This window comes from Gymnogyps californianus, chromosome 5, assembly GCF_018139145.2.
Source record: "Gymnogyps californianus isolate 813 chromosome 5, ASM1813914v2, whole genome shotgun sequence".
Lineage (NCBI taxonomy): Eukaryota > Metazoa > Chordata > Aves > Accipitriformes > Cathartidae > Gymnogyps > Gymnogyps californianus.
The window spans coordinates 9161160-9179579 of NC_059475.1; the positions used below are offsets into that span (position 1 = coordinate 9161160).

Sequence of the window (18420 nt, forward strand, 5' to 3'; positions counted from 1 at the left end):
GTACTCTTCAAAGTTCATGTTGCCATTACTTGAGAAAAATCAAACAAAACACTCGCAGTTTTACAATTTATTAATATTTAAGGTAGCTCCACATCAACATGCTTGCTCTAGATAACCAAACATTATAGCTAGGTGGAAAAGGCATTTTGTATCACTTAGGTCCATGTATCACCCTTCCCTCACGCCCACTTGAGGGAAACAATGCACTCTAAGTGTAATATTATAATGGAGATTAGCAGAGATCCTGCAGGGAAATAAAAAACTGTAGGTCCTTCCCTGCTGGAAATGCTACTTTCAATAGTATCAGCAGCGTTCATCATTACCATAAAACTGGAGTTATTTTCTGTCATCAGGCCTCGTTCATATGTAAAACAGTAACTCTAGTGTTTCCCAGGGAGAGAAGGTCTCCCACCCCCCACATACTCTCCTCCAGCTGCAAGCAATACAGGTGCTAACTTATGCAAACACGAGGAAAACTCACTCTGCTGGTTTCTGGCTTTGGTAGGCTTCTTTTCTTCTTCTCCCTCCTCCCTCTGCCCTGGCCTCTGGGTGACTTCACTCAGTCTCGTCGGTGCTGACGACTTTCACACTTACCTTTCCCTCCTGATCCAAGGCTGCATTTCTTCCTATAGTTGACTTTGCTGCTTCTTGAAACTAGGCATGAGAAGAGCAGAACCTCAGCTTTTCCTCCTGAAGTCTCTTACCTTCCCGCTTTCTCATTTAATATTGACCACTCCACTTTTTCATTCATTTTTTAATTTTTTTTTTAGCATCTAATCTGATTGGCTGTGGCCAAGTTTCTAAACTCTGCATTTCACTACAAAATTCATTTCACTCTGTGGTTCGATATTGCCCGGAGTACTACAAACTGAATCTTCAAAAGACTTACTCATTAGCATACACCTTCCTCTTCTGAGCAATGCCTTCAGGTGCAGTCGCCCTCTTTTCAAGTGCGTATTCCTCATCTTTACCTCTGAGGCACATTCCTCCTGCTCATCTCAGCCTGTGTACCTTCAACCTGCAGGGAAAGCAAGACGACACCATAGTTCACCCACTGTCCCCCTGCCCCACACGATGTCCCCTTTGCGCCTACACTGTTCTGCGCAGCCAGTGCCCATTTCCCTTGTACATCGTTTTAACAAGCACGCAGCTAAAGATACAGGAATTTACTGTCTGTGCACCAGGTGGCTTAGATTCCTCTAAATACTTAAATAGTCTTTCTGTCTATTCCTTTTGCTGTTTGACTTTTGGCCTACTCAGACTCCAGGCGTGCAATGACTTATTGATGGGGAATGCCTAAGTCTTTTGGAAAGCTCTGATATACCTATATGTATTAGACGCTCTTAGCTTGTAAAAAGAGGAATAAAAAAAAATCGCTAAAGCGCTGTGCTTTTGTATTATTTAACCTCTGTAAAGCATCCTCAGAGCGATGACCAACCTAAACCGCCGAGCACCGGCACGCAGGAGCTTGCAGCGGCAAAAGCAAGGGCTCCGGGCTGGCCCTGAGAGGAAACACGGCCACGAGCTTCCCCCGGTGACCCCCAACCCCACCGAATTCCCGCGCCCATCACCGGGGTTTATTTATCTTATATTCCCCCCCCCCCGCTGTTTAATTTTTCTGTGAGGAGAAGCGGCAGGCCGCCGCGCCCCAGCCGCGGGGGGGGGGGGGGGGGGAGGCGTCCGGGCGGGCGGCAGCGGCGTCACCGTACGGTGACGCCGCTGCCGCCCGCCCGGACGCCTCCCCCCCCCCCGCGGCGGGGCAGGGCGGGAGAGCCGCCCTACAAATTGCTTTACAATGCGCTCCCCGTGAGGCAACCCGCCGCCTCGGGGCGGCAGCCGGGACGGGGCGGCTGAGGCGGCTGGTCGGCCTCCACCTTATCATCGGTGACGGCCGCCCCGGAGGCCGCGGCCCACGGCGCTGCCCGCCGCTGACGCCTCTTCCCCTCAGCGGGAACAAGATGGCCCCGCCCCGGCTCCTCCAACAAAGCGCCAGCGCTTCACTTGACGCGGCCCCGCCGAGAAACCGGCCTTCCCCCCCCCCGCCCCGTCTCACCGCCCGGCCCGGCCGTCCCCGCCTTCAGCCCCCCCACACCCCGCCTCGGTGGCGGCTACCGCCCCCCGCCACGCTCCCCTCCAGCCGCCGCCGCCGCCGCGCTTCCCCGTCAGGCCGCAGCCGCCCGTTCCCAAGTCACAGACCTCCTCCTCCTCCTCCTCCTCCCCCCGCCAGCGCTGCTGGCGGCGGCTCCGGCGGCGGCCCCCTCCGCCGCGGCCTCCCTGCCCCCCGGCCACGGAGCCGGAGCCCGTGAGCCCCAGTGCGCGCTGGCGGGGGAGGTGCATCCTGGGAAAGAGCAGCCCGACATGGGTCTCCGCCTGGCCGCCGCGCAGCCCCCGCCGCCGTCCGCAGCTCCCCTCGGCCGCCCGCCCGCCGCCCGCCGCTGAGCGGGAGGGGAGGGGAGTGGAGGCAGGGCAGGGCAGGGGGCCGGGACGCGGCGGCCTGGCCCGCGCCGGGGAGGGGGCCGCGGCGCTGCCCGCCCCGCATGAGGCAGGGGGGGGCCGCTCCCACCCGCCCCGCTCCGTCCCCGCCGCCGTCGCCCTGCGCGCAGGGCCCCAGCGGAGCCCCCGCCGCCCCGGCCCCGCGCCCTGCCCCGATGATGGACAGGAACTACCCGACGACCCCCAGCTTCGCCGACCCCCTGGCCCCGGCCGCCACGCAGCCCGCCGCCTCCTGGGCCTACGAGCGGGGCGCCGGCAGCCTCAAGCCCAGGTGAGGAGGGTCCGCCGGGGGCTGCGGCAGGAAAGGCCGGGGTCTGGGCCGGGGCCTGGCCCGAGGGCGCCCCGAGGGGAGGCGGGCGAGGAGCCCCCTCCGGCGGGGCAAGGCAGGGCGGCGGGGGGCGTCCCTGCGGCGCGGCCGGGGGCGAGCGGGGCCCAGCGGCGCGGAGCGGCGGGTGAGGCCGGGCGGGGCGGGGGGAGCGGGCGGACGGGCCGCGTCCCGGCGGGCCTCCGCGTCTGGGGGCACGGCTGCCGAGGCGGGCAGGGGGCGGCCGGAGCGGGCTCCCCGCCGTCCCCGGGCGCCGGCGGCCCTCGGCGGCGGGGCGGGCGGTCTCCCCGCGCGGGGCGCGCCGCCGCCGCCGCTCTCCGCCCCGGAGGCTCGCGTTGGGCTGCGGCGCGGGTTCAAGAGTTCACGCGTCCCTGCCCGGCTCCGGGAGGGAAGCGGGGCTCGGGGGCGGCGGCGGCGGGAGCGCTCCGCGTGCGCGGGGCCGCGGGCACCGGCGCAGCCCGCCGGAACAATGCTGCCTCCCGGCCGGGCGGCGGGGCCGTGGCACGCTGGGGCACCGGGCGACCTCGCCCCGCGGCGGCAGACGGCAGCCCCCGGGCCGGCGGTGGCGGCCAGCGCCGCGCTAGCATCCCCCTTCGCCCTTTATTTCTCCGCGTCGTTGTTTTTCGCTCTGTTAAGGCTGGTTAACCTCTTTGCTCTAAAGCGCTGCCCTCGGGCGTGCGGAGCCTTCTCTCAGCTAAAACTTGTATGGAGCGATTCAGTCCCACGGAGAGTTCTGTAAAGTTCCGGGAAGTGCGGGAAAAATACAGGATACCTTATTGGCTTCGGGTTGCTTTTTGATTGTATCGCTCTGCCAACTAAAACGAGTATTTTCTAGGTGATGAGATTTTTGTTATCGCCTGCCTTTTGTGTCTCTAGCATGATATATCTGCAGTTCCAATCTCGACGACGTTTAAAGGTAAAAGATAGTCTCAGGCTAAAAAATATAACGTCAAAATAGGTGTGCCTACAGATGACTCTGCATTCGATCCTGAACGTGGTCAGGCGTGTGTTCTGATCTGTCTGATAAGATTAATAGATTATCAAGTCAGAAGGACCGTTGCAATCATCTAGTCTGACTTCTTCATAATGCAGGCTATAGGCCTTTTTTTTTTCCAATCTGTGTAGGTGCAGTTAAAAATTTCCAATGAGGCAAAATTCAGCACAATTCTTGGTAAAGTGTACAAGTGGCTGGTTTGTATTTTAGTTCTTATTTCTGATCTGAAGAGGGCTACCTTTAGTTTCTAGCCATTGAATCTTGCTATAGCCTCATCGACACTGAAAATCCCATTATAACTCATGCTTTCCTAAGTGTGAATTCTTATGAATTTGTATTGATTTCTTGCTTTATGTTCTTTTTATTAAGAAAAATAAGTAATCTTCTGAAGTTTGTTACCAGACTTTCTTTTCTCTCTCTCTTTTTTTTTTTTTTTAACTTCTGCAGTTACTCAATTTTCTTCTGGATCCCCTCCAATTCATTGTCACCCTTCCTGAATTGTGGACATTGCATTTTAGAAGCAGTTAAGTCAATCTTAAGTAAGAAGATAAGACCTCCCTGGGGTGTAAGGCTCTAGATTCCTTGTTTCACAGAGAATTGCAAGGACAGACGGTTAGTTTTTTTGGCCAAAACCTTGCCCCATGAAGCTACGTTTAGCTGGGTCCTCTGCAGAGTTGCCTACATGGCAAAGTAAGGTCTCCTACTGTTCTTTCTAATCTTTCTTCCTAATTGTTGAACTACTTTTGGTCATGTTGCTATGTTGGTTTCAATGGAAGTCAGTGACGTGTCCTTTCTGTATTGCTTTTGCAAATTCTCATCATCTATTGAGGATCATGCCATCTATTCCATGAGGAAGTTTTGGATTTTCCAGGTCATTTAAGAATATGTCGTGCAGGAGCAAGAGTGGATCCCTCTGGGATCTTAGAAGAAACACAACTGCTTTATTATTATTTTCTATATTAAAAACAATCCCCTGGTTTCAAAAGATAACTTTAATCTTTTTAATAGCTGCTATATTAATGCAATATTAATTATATATTTTGGGAATTCCTTAATTGAAATGGCATGGAGAACAGTCTGAAGACAAGTACCGTGCAGAAGCTCCTTGGATCAATGCCTGCTACCTTTACCAATCAAATTGTTAATCAAAAAAAAAAAATTAGTATGACTGAGTCCATTCTTGATATGACAATGTTTATGCTATACTTTAGGAAGCAATGTCAAGACCACCTTGCTTTCAGTTCTTAAAAGTTTCATCTCGAGGCTGTGTAGATGGTGATGAATGATACGTTTTAAATGTGTTGACTGAAATGTTTTAACTTCTTTTTTTTAACCATAGCAAGGGCAGGGAAAATACTATGAATCATATTTTGTGCTTGAAGTTCTCCTGTACTGGGTTCTTAGAGTTCACGTCATTTTAGTAAGAATTAAAATACCCTATCTTCAGCAAGATTTAAAGATTTGAACCATGTTGGACGCAATGTTAAATACAGTCTGGGCTTGCATAGGTGTTTCTGAGTCCTCTATCACTGATAACATTTGTCTTTCTATGGATGGAGCCAGTTGCTGGGGAATTGGGATGTAAGAGTCATGCCTATCACTGCCAAGGCTTGTATCAGCCTGGAAGCAAATTGTGAAGGTATGGGTTTACTGTAAGGGAATATGCTGTCAATGTTCTCAGCTTGTGTTACAGATCACTTCACATTTTTCAAAATGGTGGTTTTGATTGTGGTTGACAGGTAGTCATCTAAACAGCCGAAGCTGCATTAGCCTGATGTTAAATTAAAAAAATGTGTGTCATGTTCATCTGGTACTTGCTTGAAAATAATTCAGCCTTTAGGTAATATAGATAACAATATTTCATTCAAATTTTATTTCGTACTTATGCTGTTGCAGGCTGTGTCATGGCAGGGTATGTTCCCTTTGTGTGGAGAGCCATGTTCACAGTCTCAGCTCATCAAAATTATTTCTCCTCCCTACAAGCGTTGCTCCTGTCTTCCTGCGCTTAACTTCAGCCATCTGGTTTTTATCCTGATCCTTATTTCTTGCAGGCACTGTTTTGTCTGTGCAATGGCAGTATTCTTATCAACTGAAAGGAAATGTGTGGTGAAGTATTATAAGGACATTGCTACCAGGCCTGCTGTGACATAACTTTTCACATGGAATAGGAAAAGATAGCGAAACGGGGACAGGAGCTGATGGGAATCACTTGAATCACTGCGTTAACTGAGCAGAGATCGCTCCCACTGAAGAGCGTACTTGGACAGTGCAGCTATGGCAGCCCTGTAGCAGGGGGCTGAAAGGGGTGCTCCTGTCCTCCGTGTTCCCCTTCCCCCCCCCCCCTTACATAGGCTGTCAGCATCTTGAAGGAATTTCTGATGGTTGTGTGGGCACACTACCACTTTTGACCTTTTTCTGTAGCTGTTAGAAAACATTACTTCTGTGCTGAAACTCTCTCTTTTTGTGGCACAGTCTAAAGCTAGTCCCATATTGAAGAGCAGATAACGTATGTCATGCTTACTTGTTACTTGCTCGAGAAAAACATGGTCTTCAGAAACAGATGAACGTGTAATAGTTTGAGAGTCTGTCGTAATTGCTTGGAAAGAGAAATGGAGATAGGTGATAACGGATGAGGTTTCTGGTTGAGTGTATGTCTGACTTGGGAGTACTTCTAGGGTTTCATTCAGAGAAGGATTTTTACTAGTGGAGGGACCTCACTGTTCTTGTTTAGTTTTTACCACAGCTCTAAGACTCAAATCTTCTGCTATATGTGATTGAATGTCAGCCACAATTATTTTGTTGTTGTTTTAAATTTTATGGCAACTGCCATGGTCTCTGACGTTTCTTTATGCCTGGTAGTCTTTGTCCATCTCTGCCCTACCCAAACATATGGGGTTTTATATCATTTAGTTCAAGATGGTTCTTCACGATAGATAATACATTTGGTTAGTGTGGCCTATATTTATGGCAGCTAATCTAAGATAATGAGTTAGTTACAGTGATAGTTCATATGCAAAATTACATAAGCGGGAGACTTAAACTTTTATGATAAACAGTTATGATTTTTTAACTTGTGTTTTTGCGTAGCTGTCAAACTAATGCTTATTGTAACAACTGTGTGATAGTGATAATTGTGATTTAGTTAAGGCTCAGTTTTAAATTCTAATGGATTTTTGCATAGCTATAGAAACTCTAAAAGTACAGATAGTGTGTTTTAGAAAAGCATAGAACGTTTTCTTTCATCAAATGAAATTGTTCTGAGAGGTAGAACCAATATTTGTTGTTAAACACATTTCCTACAAAAAGTTCCCTATGGCATAGTATTTCGAATGTTGAAAGGTAAAGCTCATAAACTGTGAATATATTTAGAACATTTGCTATTAAAAGGCACAGAAGGATTAAATAAACTTTATAAACATATAAAAAGGTAGGTCACTTTAAAATCTTACCAAACTTTCTGTCGCAGTTTATATCTAAAACATTTATACATACAAAATAAAACACAGGTAGTCCATGGTGTAGCATAGATACCTTACAGGGACTTGCTAACTTTTGTCGGTGGTCTTTTTTCTTTTTAACTTTCTTGTTTTAACCTGCATTCAGTACACACTGAAATAACAGCTGTGACAAGGTCAAGGATTGACTGAACAGAGAGGCTGAACATGTTCTTGCTGTATGCCCCATAGCTTTTCACAGATGCAGATGTATGGTCATCTTGTAAAATCTTTGCTAAAGTTTCAAAATGAGCCAGATAGGTTTGTTTGGAATTACGTGCTGCTTACCTGTCTAAGATCTAATGACAACTTTACATGAAACATTTTAAGCATTTTATGTCATTTTGCTGTAGTGAGAAACGGTGACATAGAACAGTGTGCAGAAGGAACGAGTTGAAACTTAGTCTGAGGGTGCAGTTACATGAGATGGCTGAACTCACTGCTCAGGCACACTGCTGCTGAAAGGGGCTCCCTTCCTCCTCCCTTGTGTTGGCTCTGGTGTTTGTGCAACTGCACAGGGAGCGGGTCTAATTTGTTAATCCATGAGAAAACTATCCTGACTGAGAAGGTGAATAGCTTTCTTTTGTTGAGTTGAAGAGGTGTGCTGGTGTACCTGTGCTGTCAGACAGGAATCCAGAGGTGGCACCAGGGGCCGAGCAGGGAGCAGAGCTGTAAGGAGTGAGCTTCGGCGGGGACTCTGCCCTGCGGTCCTGGGCAGCTTTTAAATGGGCTCAGCCTTGCCACGTCACTGTCTTCAATGAGCATCCCACTCAAATTGTACTACCTGCTTCCCTACCAGGAGCACTTAGTGTCCGGGTTGGCTGAGTGCTTGACCTCTCTTGAGATCACCTAGAATGATATTTCAGATGTGAGTGAGCCCTTTCCCATGGAGCCAACAACTTCAACACAGGTTACTGAATATGTTGTTTTGAAAGAAAGGGATTTTGTATTCTTCCACCTATGCAAAAAGTCTTTCAGTCCCATATGTGTATTTTACCTTTCATCCTGTTAACTTTAATTGTAGGCGTTTACTTTATACCACCAGAGAACAAGCTTTTCCCTTCGTTTCTTCTGTACTTTTGCCCACCTTTTATTTTTTCTTGGAGATGCTGTTGATTCTGGCATGATGCTGTCATAGGAAGGAGGTTGTTTTTAGAAAAATCTGTTCCTGTCAGGAAAAAAGCACCTATGACTGGATTATATTCATTCTAAACAATACTAGAGCTCTTATAGAGTGGGTGTATTTTCCTTGGATTTTTTTGTTTCTTGTATTTTGCCAAAGCATTCACAAATTTGCATGTCAAAAAGTTATTTTGTATGATGAGTGCCTATTCCATACACTAAAAAACAAAAAACCCCTCCAAACCAAAAAACAGTTAAAAGGCAGCACATTAATAGTCTCACTTCAAACCTTCCTTAGCAGCCTTAAGTGTGACAAAAATAACTTTGAACAGCATGCAGAGTTCAGCCTTTCCAGCATGGCATTTCTTGCTGTACCATGCAAGTGACAGAGAAAGGAAAATTCTTGGAATTTTTAAGCAAAGAGAAATAATGTGCTCGGAGAGGACAGAACTTTCAGTTATTAACTACTAGATTTACTTATCTCACTGGGCAGATTTCATAGTTTTTGGGTTTACTTCTGCTATTCCCTGTCACCTCTTCTTACATTACTTCCTTGTTTCATTACTTTGAATGGACTATTGGGGATGAATGGACACTTACAGTTAGAGCATCCTCAGAACCTCTCTGACCGTGCGTTACAATAAATAGGAATAAAAGCTCCTTGCCCCTGAATCCCTGCATACTTGAAGTTTCTTATTTCAAAACAATTCAGCAAGAACCTACATATGTTTAGACAAGCTTTTATTTGCCCGTATTGCTTTTCTTGTTTTTCATCTTCCTTCTACATGCCTACCTCTGTTGCTTGCTTAGGACTTGTGTAAGTGTAACCAATTACATTCGGCAGGAAGAAGGCACCCTTAGGCATACTTATCTTAGAGTAATAGTATTTACATAGGAGGATACTAAGGAACATTTATTCCTTAATAACCCTATATGAATTATACTTGGGGCTGTCATACATCTAGATTTCATTGGCGATAGCTCTCTTTTTCACCTGGCAGTGTTGTGTGAGAAGAGTTTGAGGGCTCTAGCCCTTCGTCTAGTGTGTTCAGATGTCTGGCAACTTGTTCTGAAAGCTTTTGGACATCCAGAACATGCCAGACAAATGGCCACTGCACCTGTGTGGTGTGTGCGCAATCGGGCTTGTGTTTTGTGGCAGTACTGAATGTACCAGCATGTGCTGCACGTTCCATGTTGCACTTTTTTCTGACCAGGAAATCCCTTTCAGAAATACGGCAACTTAGTGTTTCACACCACATCCTGTTTACTTTCTCTCTTCTTCGTGTCAAAAATTCCAGTGCTAGACAGTGAATAATCCTTCAATTCCTGTGTTCCTCCTGTTTCGTTACTCTCTACCAAGTCTGCCAAGAGTAGGATTTCTAATAGGTTTTTCTTGGTTGTGAACATTTGCTCATTTGCTATACAAAGAGTGATCCTAGAAAACTAACTCCGTAGGACTCTCAACAGCAACCATTTGTTAACTGCCTTCAGTTGTTGCTGGAACTGGTGACCTGGAGGTTACTGATGCTCAGTGGCACTGAAGAGAGCTGGGACTTTCTTCTTTTCCCCTCCAAAAAACTCCCATTTTGTTATTCTCTTTAAAAGAGAATACAGGTTTTTCACCAATTAAAGCAATTTTTTAGTTTGTGTGTGTGTACTGTTTTGATGTCTATTAACATTTCATTTTGTTTAAACATCTGCCTGAACATTGGGAAATCTTAAATCAATACCTGGGGCATATTTAAGGAATTTGTTTTATATAGTGAAGTTTTTCCCATCTCAAAATAAATGCCATGTAGCTGTAACTATTTTTCTACAGTTTTGAACAGTGCACATTTTCTAGTTGAAGCATTCACAGGCAACTGAGTTCGTATGATATTTTCAGCTAAATAGTAACTGGTGACAATGAGGTAGGCAGGGTCCTCTTTGCAAGGTTAGAAATGTAAATTTAAATCTGTTTAGGACGAAGAGGTGTAAGAGCTAAATTCAAGGACTATGCTAAATTTCCTTATAAAATTAGGTCGTAACACCCTGTGATGTTTCCTTTAATGTAAAAGACTCTTGCTGCTGCATTTTATGATGAACTTTGTTGTTAATATGTTAGATCTTTCCTGGGCACACCTCCTAAATTGGGATAGAAATGGTGTTAGTCATAGCAATGCCTCTTTATTGAATCTAAAGGAGCTCGTATGAGCTGCTTAGCCCTTGTAGTGTGTTGTGAGACAGGGAAAACACTGTACCGGACATGTAGGCGTGCTGGAAGGCTTTAGAGCCTATTTAATGGCCTTGAATTGTAGGCTGTACGGATGACCAAGCATAGTAAGATTTGTGGTCTCAGGTGTAGGCAGTGAGTAGATGCCTCGATTCTGTGCAAGTTCGGTGGCTGTGAGTCGTGAAGCCACTGATCTTCACAATGGTTCCCTATGTTGTGTGCTGAGCTCTTAGAAATTTTAACTCCACAAAACCTTGAGAAACTGACTCTTATTTCAGTGCTGAGTCTTTGAAACTCGGTTGTGAGGGCTGTAAATCTGAGTGGGTTAGTGTTTGTGCCTTAGTTTCCCTAGATTAAAGGAGAAGATATTTCATGGATTACGGAACTGTAAAGTGCTTAGAGATTTGGTGATGAAAAGAGGTATTGCCTAAGATGGCTTTGTCAGTCGATAGGACATAGGTATTTGCGCCTCTTACCTCTTTTGTGATGAATATCTCAACTTCAGCATCGTCTTTTCCATATAATTGGAAAATAAAGGGCTTATTAAGAAATGAGATATCAAGCATTCCTATAGTACCCCAAAGGTAATACTCAAGCTTGCCACAAAATATGACACTGTAATAACTGTGGGAGGATAAAGGTTGAGAAGCATTTCAATAGCTGAAATGAATTGTATTTTTAATAAGGCACTGATGTGGCTAAGCCACATCTCGAGATAATGCTCTGCTGGTTTTTATATTTTGAAATAAAATTTTATTATTAAAAGTAATGAAATCTTTTTGTGTGTATCTCGGCCAACTGTAATAGAGGATTGTGCTGTGTGCTTAACCATTAATACTGTGATGATCTTGAGAAGAGTTTCGAATATCTCCAAGTACACTTTTGACAACAGAATAGCATCACATATTGGAGTAAAAGTGCTAGAATTCCATTACTGTCTGTTACAAAAATCTTTTGAAATTGTGAGTAAAGCTCTGGAGGAGAGAAGTATTACTAATTAAAAAAAAATCACAGCTATTATCTCCATGCTGGGTAAAGAGAAAGTTCTTTCATACAGAAAAGGTAAGAGAAGAGGATAAATAAATGTAGAGACAAAATAATCCAGCGCCTCAAAAGGCGAGAAAAGAAGATTGCAGTTCTTTCTATGGTGTGAGCTACACAGACCATAATGGGTACTTGTTTTTCTGCAGGGAGCAGCAGAGTAGGAGCTGTCAGGGAAGATGTGTGAACCCCCAAAACAGTGCTTGGCAAACAAATGGCTTAAAATTATTTCTGACACTGCATTATAATATAAATTCAATGGTGAATGTGGGCATATCAGTGTCTGTTTAGATGTGGGGAGTGATGATACTGACTTAAGGACATCGAAGTTAGGCTTCAATATTCAGAGCAGGAACACTGAAGCCTCCGCTCCAGACCTTGAAATCTTAAAAAGTGCATCAGGAGCTCAAAACTGGCATTATTATAGAATAGTTTAGGCAGGCTGTAGCCCCGTTACAGTAGAAAAGGGCAGGGGGAAGTGGGTCGGCTGTAAAAAAGCTTCTTAAGTAATACAGCGCTCTATGGTCAGTTTCATTTGCAATGTTCCGATCTAAACATGGTTGGCATTTTTTCCTGTGGGGTGTTTTGTGTCACTGATTTTAATGAATTCCTCAAAAATTCCTGATAGGGGACAGAGGGGTTTCCAACAGAAACCTGCCTTGGTGCTGCCAGCCCCACTCGCCCTATGGGCTAACGGGTGGAGGGACTGCAGTGGTGTGGGGCTTCTGCGGCCACGCAGTCACCCCCAGTCCTGCAGCCCTGCTTCTGGGCACGAGGTGGGGAGCCTGAAAGCACTGGATGCTCCCCCGGCTTCTGGATTCCTGCTAGCGGGCTGGGAGCTTTGGACTTTCTCATTAAAGGAATTTGAAGTAGTTCATATTTAGAATTAATTCTAAATTTAAAATCCCTTTACCCTTTTCTGCCTTTCATAGTGCATCTGATTCTTGTAAGCCGCAGAATTTCTTTTAGAAAGTTGCTTTGGTTAGGTTACCGAGAATTTTTGTCAAAGCCAAGAGAAGCGGTAGTGATATTTGCCAATTCTGATTTAAAAAAAAAAAAAGATGACTTTGTTAAATGTACTGCATTTCAACCATAGATAACCTCATCAAAAAGATGATTTAGATTATATACCTTAAAAAATAAGAACATAAAGTAGTTTGTCCAGTCCCTCCATAGTAAGTGAAGTTGAAGTTTATAAATAGCTTATTTCTATCTGAATATTAGTTTTCACATACATAGTTGCAAGACATAGTTTAACTGATTTTTATGAAAACGGAATTATAATTGTCTTTGTTATTAAGAACTCCACAGGTTACTTAATCAGACAAGCCAGCACTTGCACTCAGGTATTGAAGTACCAGTAAGACTATTTTGGCTTTCCTGAAGCCGTTTTGGGTTTTTTATTTTTAAAAGGATCAAGCAGAAAGAGTTCAGACACATTAACATGGGAATAAAAGGGAGATGGACCTTTTTTGCCATAAAATCTTTTTCTTAAGATATGACGTATTCAAGTAAAGAATCGCAGGAACAGCATGAACTTCTGCTCATTCAGGCGGTTCCCTGCATGTAATTTTCTACCTCAAAATCTATTTCTTAGAAGCTCCTATCTCATCTCCTAGAAAGCAAGGAAGTAATGAGTGTTTCTTCTCGCAAGTACCTCGAGGCAGTCTTTGGTCCACATCCTGGCCGTGCTCTTGGTGGCTCTGCATATGAATTGAAGTGGGAAATTATACTTCATCATTAATGAAAGAGCAAAGGGTGATTGCCTCTGGTATGTTACGATTTGATATATTCTACAGTGAATATGTAGTCTGTAATTACATTAAAAGGGCAGAATGTGACGTAACGAACAGTTGGGATCGTCGATAAAATACTTCTCTTCTGTGTTTTACTGAGATACCATAGTACTGGAGTCTGATTCTGTATTTTCCATCTTTCTAAAAGTCATTTTCTATCTTGAAGAATAATATTATTAGATAGATAATAATACTCTAAAATATTGACATCTATTTATTTTATATGTGATAATTCAAAAACAGGCCAGGCAAATGCTAAAGATGTATGCCGTTCCTAAAGGAACACTCTATGTACCTTTTAAGATGTATTAATTTTAGAGATGCTTTTCTTCTGCTTTCTCAGTGGTGGACTTTATTTTTCAAGTAGCAAATTATTTTTTCTTTTGTCTCGTGGGTACCATAACTGTTCTAGACTGTTAAATATTCTTTCTCTTTGTGCAAATGTTGGTTGAATCTTCAAATGTTAAGGATTGTCTTGTGTCATCTAATGAGAGGATCAGGGGAATTAGATACAGGGAGTAGGCTGGCTTCCATTTTTTCCTGAACCTGCCAACATGTGCGAGCTTTGAACCAATTTTGTTCTTGCAGTGTCTTTTTTTTTTTTTAAAGTATGTCTGAGGCTGGGAAATTGAGGTGAAAAATCACATATTGTATACATTGCTAAATAAATATTTTGCACTGAAATGAGTCTCTGGGCTGAGCAGGAGTTTGTTTTCCATTGGAATTAATTTCTGAAACGTTTTCTGTTGTCTGTACGGGCTTGCTTTTAAACTTCCAGAAGTGCATTGGCCTGTCCGTTAGACAGGAGTGATTTGATGTTATTAACAGTATTAAACTCATTTAAGTGGCAACTTACTTTCTAGGCAAATCCCTCTGTCCTTTATGATTCTGCTTTCTTAGTCATTGCTTTTTTAAAATACAAGATCAAACCCATTTTTGCATTAAATATATCTACCTGTAACATTGCTTTTAACTTTCAGTTTTATTCTGAGCTGCAGGTAAACCCTAGATGCCAAATTACATTCTAGTTAGACTGTAGCAAGCGGCGGTGAACTCGGTCGCTGTTAGAATGGGCAGCTGAAGCACCTGCTGGCTGAAAGGCCACTTACCCTCCATTTCATCTCTATTAAATTGAAGTAACATTTCTAAGTAATACTCTTACGTTCTGTCTCCATGGGATGCTGTGAATAAAAGCAAATTAGCAAAGATAAATATTTAAGCAAAATATTAAATATTGTATCTAGTATTAAACCAATTCTGAATATGAACCTGCCAACAGATAATGCAAGCTGGAGCTGTATTTTGCATCTTTAAAATCAAATATAGTGGACAAAAAGAGATGTAAGCTGCATATCAGTCTAAATACTAAAAATACTATTCTAAATATAAAATATATAGAAATGCATTTGTCTTTTTTGTGGTGTTTGAATCTTAATTGACTTTGCTTTTGGCCTCTGACTGGAACTTGCTATTGCATAGCCAAGGAGCTGGTTGAAGAGAGACTCCTTTGCCAAGTGTCTGAGCTTAGGGGCAGGGGGGGAAATTTGAGTAGTATTTCCCCTATTTCACATATGTCTCAAGTCAGGTAAAATGCAAAGTGTGAGTTTTAAGGTATTTCCTTGTTGGCATGAGGCTATCACTGTATTTTTAATGTCCTTTCTGGTGATTTATTTAGAAATGGACCATATGCCTAGTCATCTTCCCACAGGAGTCCGGAAGCTCCTCTTGTTTTCAGTAAGGTTGAACAGGCTGCCCAAAGATGAAATCAAATCGTTTCTCTCGTCTGCCTCAAATCTGATCGCTTGTATGGTGCGTGCTGGGTTGTTGCCTTTTGTTTTGTTGGGTTTGGTTGTGTTGGATCTTAGACTTGTTAGCCTGCGCAGGAGCCCGAGGTTGGGGCACTGAGGCTTCCCCTCTCTGGGCAGCGGGAGCACGGGGCCTTCTCAGTTCTCCTGCAGTCAGGAGTTTCCTGTGCAACTACTTGTCTTGTAGGTGTCCGGTTTCACTCTGAGCACAGGCTGCACCATTTGAATACTTTGAAAATGCTCTGTGATTTAATGTGGTTTTTTAGCAGCTTTCCTTTATATCAGAGGCAGAAGTTACAAGTGCCTAAGAACAAAAGAACAAGGTATTGCACCCAGAAGTATCCTTTGCTGCTTAGAAGTCCGGGTCTGTTTTTCACATTGGCATTATTTGTTTCCCTAGAGCTTGAATAATTGCTGTTACTAAACGTGTTAAAAAAAAAAAAAAAATCTTGAAAAAATTGCTAAGCTCTAATGAAAAATGATCTAGAAAATAAAATAGAAAGATGAAAATGCCCTCTTTCCATGTAATGATACTTTTTGTATCAAGTAAACTAAGATACTTGTCTAAAGTAATTTTGTTTCTGTATTTCATTCTGTATGGATGCCTAGGAGAGCAAGGTTATGTGAAGAAAATGAGAGAATTAAAAATAGACTTATTTTTATGTCCAGTGCTTATTGCAACTAGATTTTGTTTCCTTGTAAAAGTGATCTTTCCATGTGAGTTTGAAATTAAGAAATGCATCTATCGCTTGTGTAAAGTGCAAACCAGGTAATTGTGTTGGCAGGTGAGGAGGGTGGTCAGTGCAATGTAACCTAATAACCTTTTGCAGTTGGAGACCTAAATTCATATGAAACTATTAGATTGAAGAATGCTGTGGAAATAATTTATCATAAGAACAGCAATATAAACAGATAGGTGAAGAGCTGATTCAGGAAAGACTTAATACAGGCTAACAAAAAGGAGTTGTAAATCAAGGTTGAGGTATTTTAGTAACAATTAAGTGCAAAGACTATACATTTTCTTCCATAAATTTTACTGGAGAGGTAATAATCTTCTATTAGCCCAGCTGATGTAGCTGAAAAAAACAGAGTAATATTTGAGTCATTTCACTTTCATTGTCATAAGGATTTTTTGATTGCATCATTACAGCAATGACAAATAATGATGGCTCTTTATAGGACATCTCTAAAAGGACACTTAAATATTATATTAAAATTGAATGGACCTTTTCAATGAAAAATACTTCAGGGGGAACTATTTTCCAAATTTGTATGTCAAATCTGTATTACTTTCTAGCAATAATCACTCTGTTGTGCAGTTAACTACGCCACTAGAATTGAGGAATCACTGTGATATATCAGTGATAAGGGGAAAGTGTTTTTGGAACACTGTGTAGCAACTGATGATAACAAATAACAAAGTACCAAGTAATGTGAATGTGTATCTTCAGTAACTAATCCAACGTTTCAGTACAAGTGAGAACTCGTTGAATTTTAACAAACTTCAAAACCAGAGTACAAAAGGCTAGATAGCCATAATGTTACTTGCCACGCTTAATGTATTTTTGATATGCGAATTACATGCTGTGTAAGTTCGTCTGTTTAAAAGCTAAATTTTATAAAAAGAAACCCTAAGGCAATAATCTTCTTTCAGATTGCTGTGCTTGTGTTTAGGATAAGCTTATGTAAACTGAAGGCATATATGCAGGGTTTTTTTGAGATAAGAATCTACATTCCAGCAACTAGTAATTATACAATAAACAATTAACTGTTCTAATAAATACAATGTTTTTATTGAAAGACAGGTTCGTTTTTGAGGTTGCGGTTGCATTAACTATGACCTGGGAGTTTGTATTTAAAAAAAAAAAAAAAAGGCATTATATACTTTGAGTGTTCTTATGATGCTCATAATTACTAAAATTTTGAGACTCTAGTAATTAACAAGGTTTTTGAGACTAAGTCTAGAGGTTATTTTGTATCCGAGTGTTGATTCCAGCATCCTCTGTGTTACAAAGTCTTTGTCTAAGTTTCTTTTACAAGTTGCTTTTATCATTCAGAGCGTTCTGCCTCACGTCTACAAGCTTGTGTGTTAGGCTGTCTTGTAGTCTTTGCGTATGCTGTACCTTTCCCTTACAAAAAAGGTGTTTATTGCAAGGGAGTGAAAAGGGGGAAATGAAACACAATCTTCACCGAACAACCAGAATAAGTAGAAATTTCAAATTAAAAAAAGACCCAGCAAACTGATTTTTCAATTTCCCAAATTTTCAGGTGGTTAATTTAAAGTTCATCCACTTTTTGCTCATGACCTTTTGCTGTTACAATGTAGAAGGAGGAATGACGCAATGTTACTTGATGGTTTTTGCGGGTCTCACCTCATCTGGAAGGGTTTTTGCTGCAAAGCGTAGGCCTGCTTGCCTAGAACACCACTGCAACGCCGAACGTGCCTCTTGGCCTGAAAATACGTGAAACGGGAAAAGGAAGGTGTTCTGCTGTATGAGCGATATATGTAGTACGACTTCATAGTTTGCCTTTTAAACGTGTATGAAAGGAAAGTCAGCATCACATATTTTTATATAGGTAAATGCTCTAAGAAAATTTGAAAGTAAATCTAAGTAAAACCTGTTACATATGGAAAGTTTTCACAAGATCAGCATTTGTGTTGGTGAAGGTAATTCTTGCTAACAATGCATGCGCTTCCATGGTTCAGTTTAGAAACTTATTTTCTCATGTAGCGCATTTTTATTTTTAAAAAATCTGAAGCAAACATCATGTGTCCTAAGTTTTATGTTTTTTCTAGCTATGCAAGTTTGTTCAGAAAAACCAAACCACTTTAACTTTAAAATTTGTCTTGTAAAAATATTTGCATTTAAATTGGCTTTATTACATGCATAATGTTTTATGTGCAGAACACTATTGTAATTTTTTTGGTCTGGAAATATTAAAATTTTTTAATGCTGTAAATCAAAAAATAACTTACAGCATCATGCAATCATGCCTGCCAATTGTCCATAGTAATGATGCAAATCATTAGATTTCAGTCAGCATATAATAGAAATCAGTTGCTGATACATAGTGTTGGAACTGCGCAAAGATCTGTCCTCTACAACATAAGCACATCGATGTGCTGACTCTGAATTG

The 18420-nt window shown here is 42.8% G+C and overlaps 1 protein-coding gene across 1 annotated transcript in view; it reads left to right on the forward strand.

The window, feature by feature from the left end:
* Positions 1 to 2537: 2537 nt before the first annotated feature.
* Positions 2538 to 18420, forward strand: part of QSER1 (glutamine and serine rich 1) — a 51006-nt gene continuing 35123 nt past the window's right edge. The window contains exon 1 of the mRNA XM_050897066.1: positions 2538 to 2764. Within this exon, the coding sequence (XP_050753023.1) occupies positions 2538 to 2764 (227 nt within the window). The remainder of the gene's footprint in view (positions 2765 to 18420) is intronic.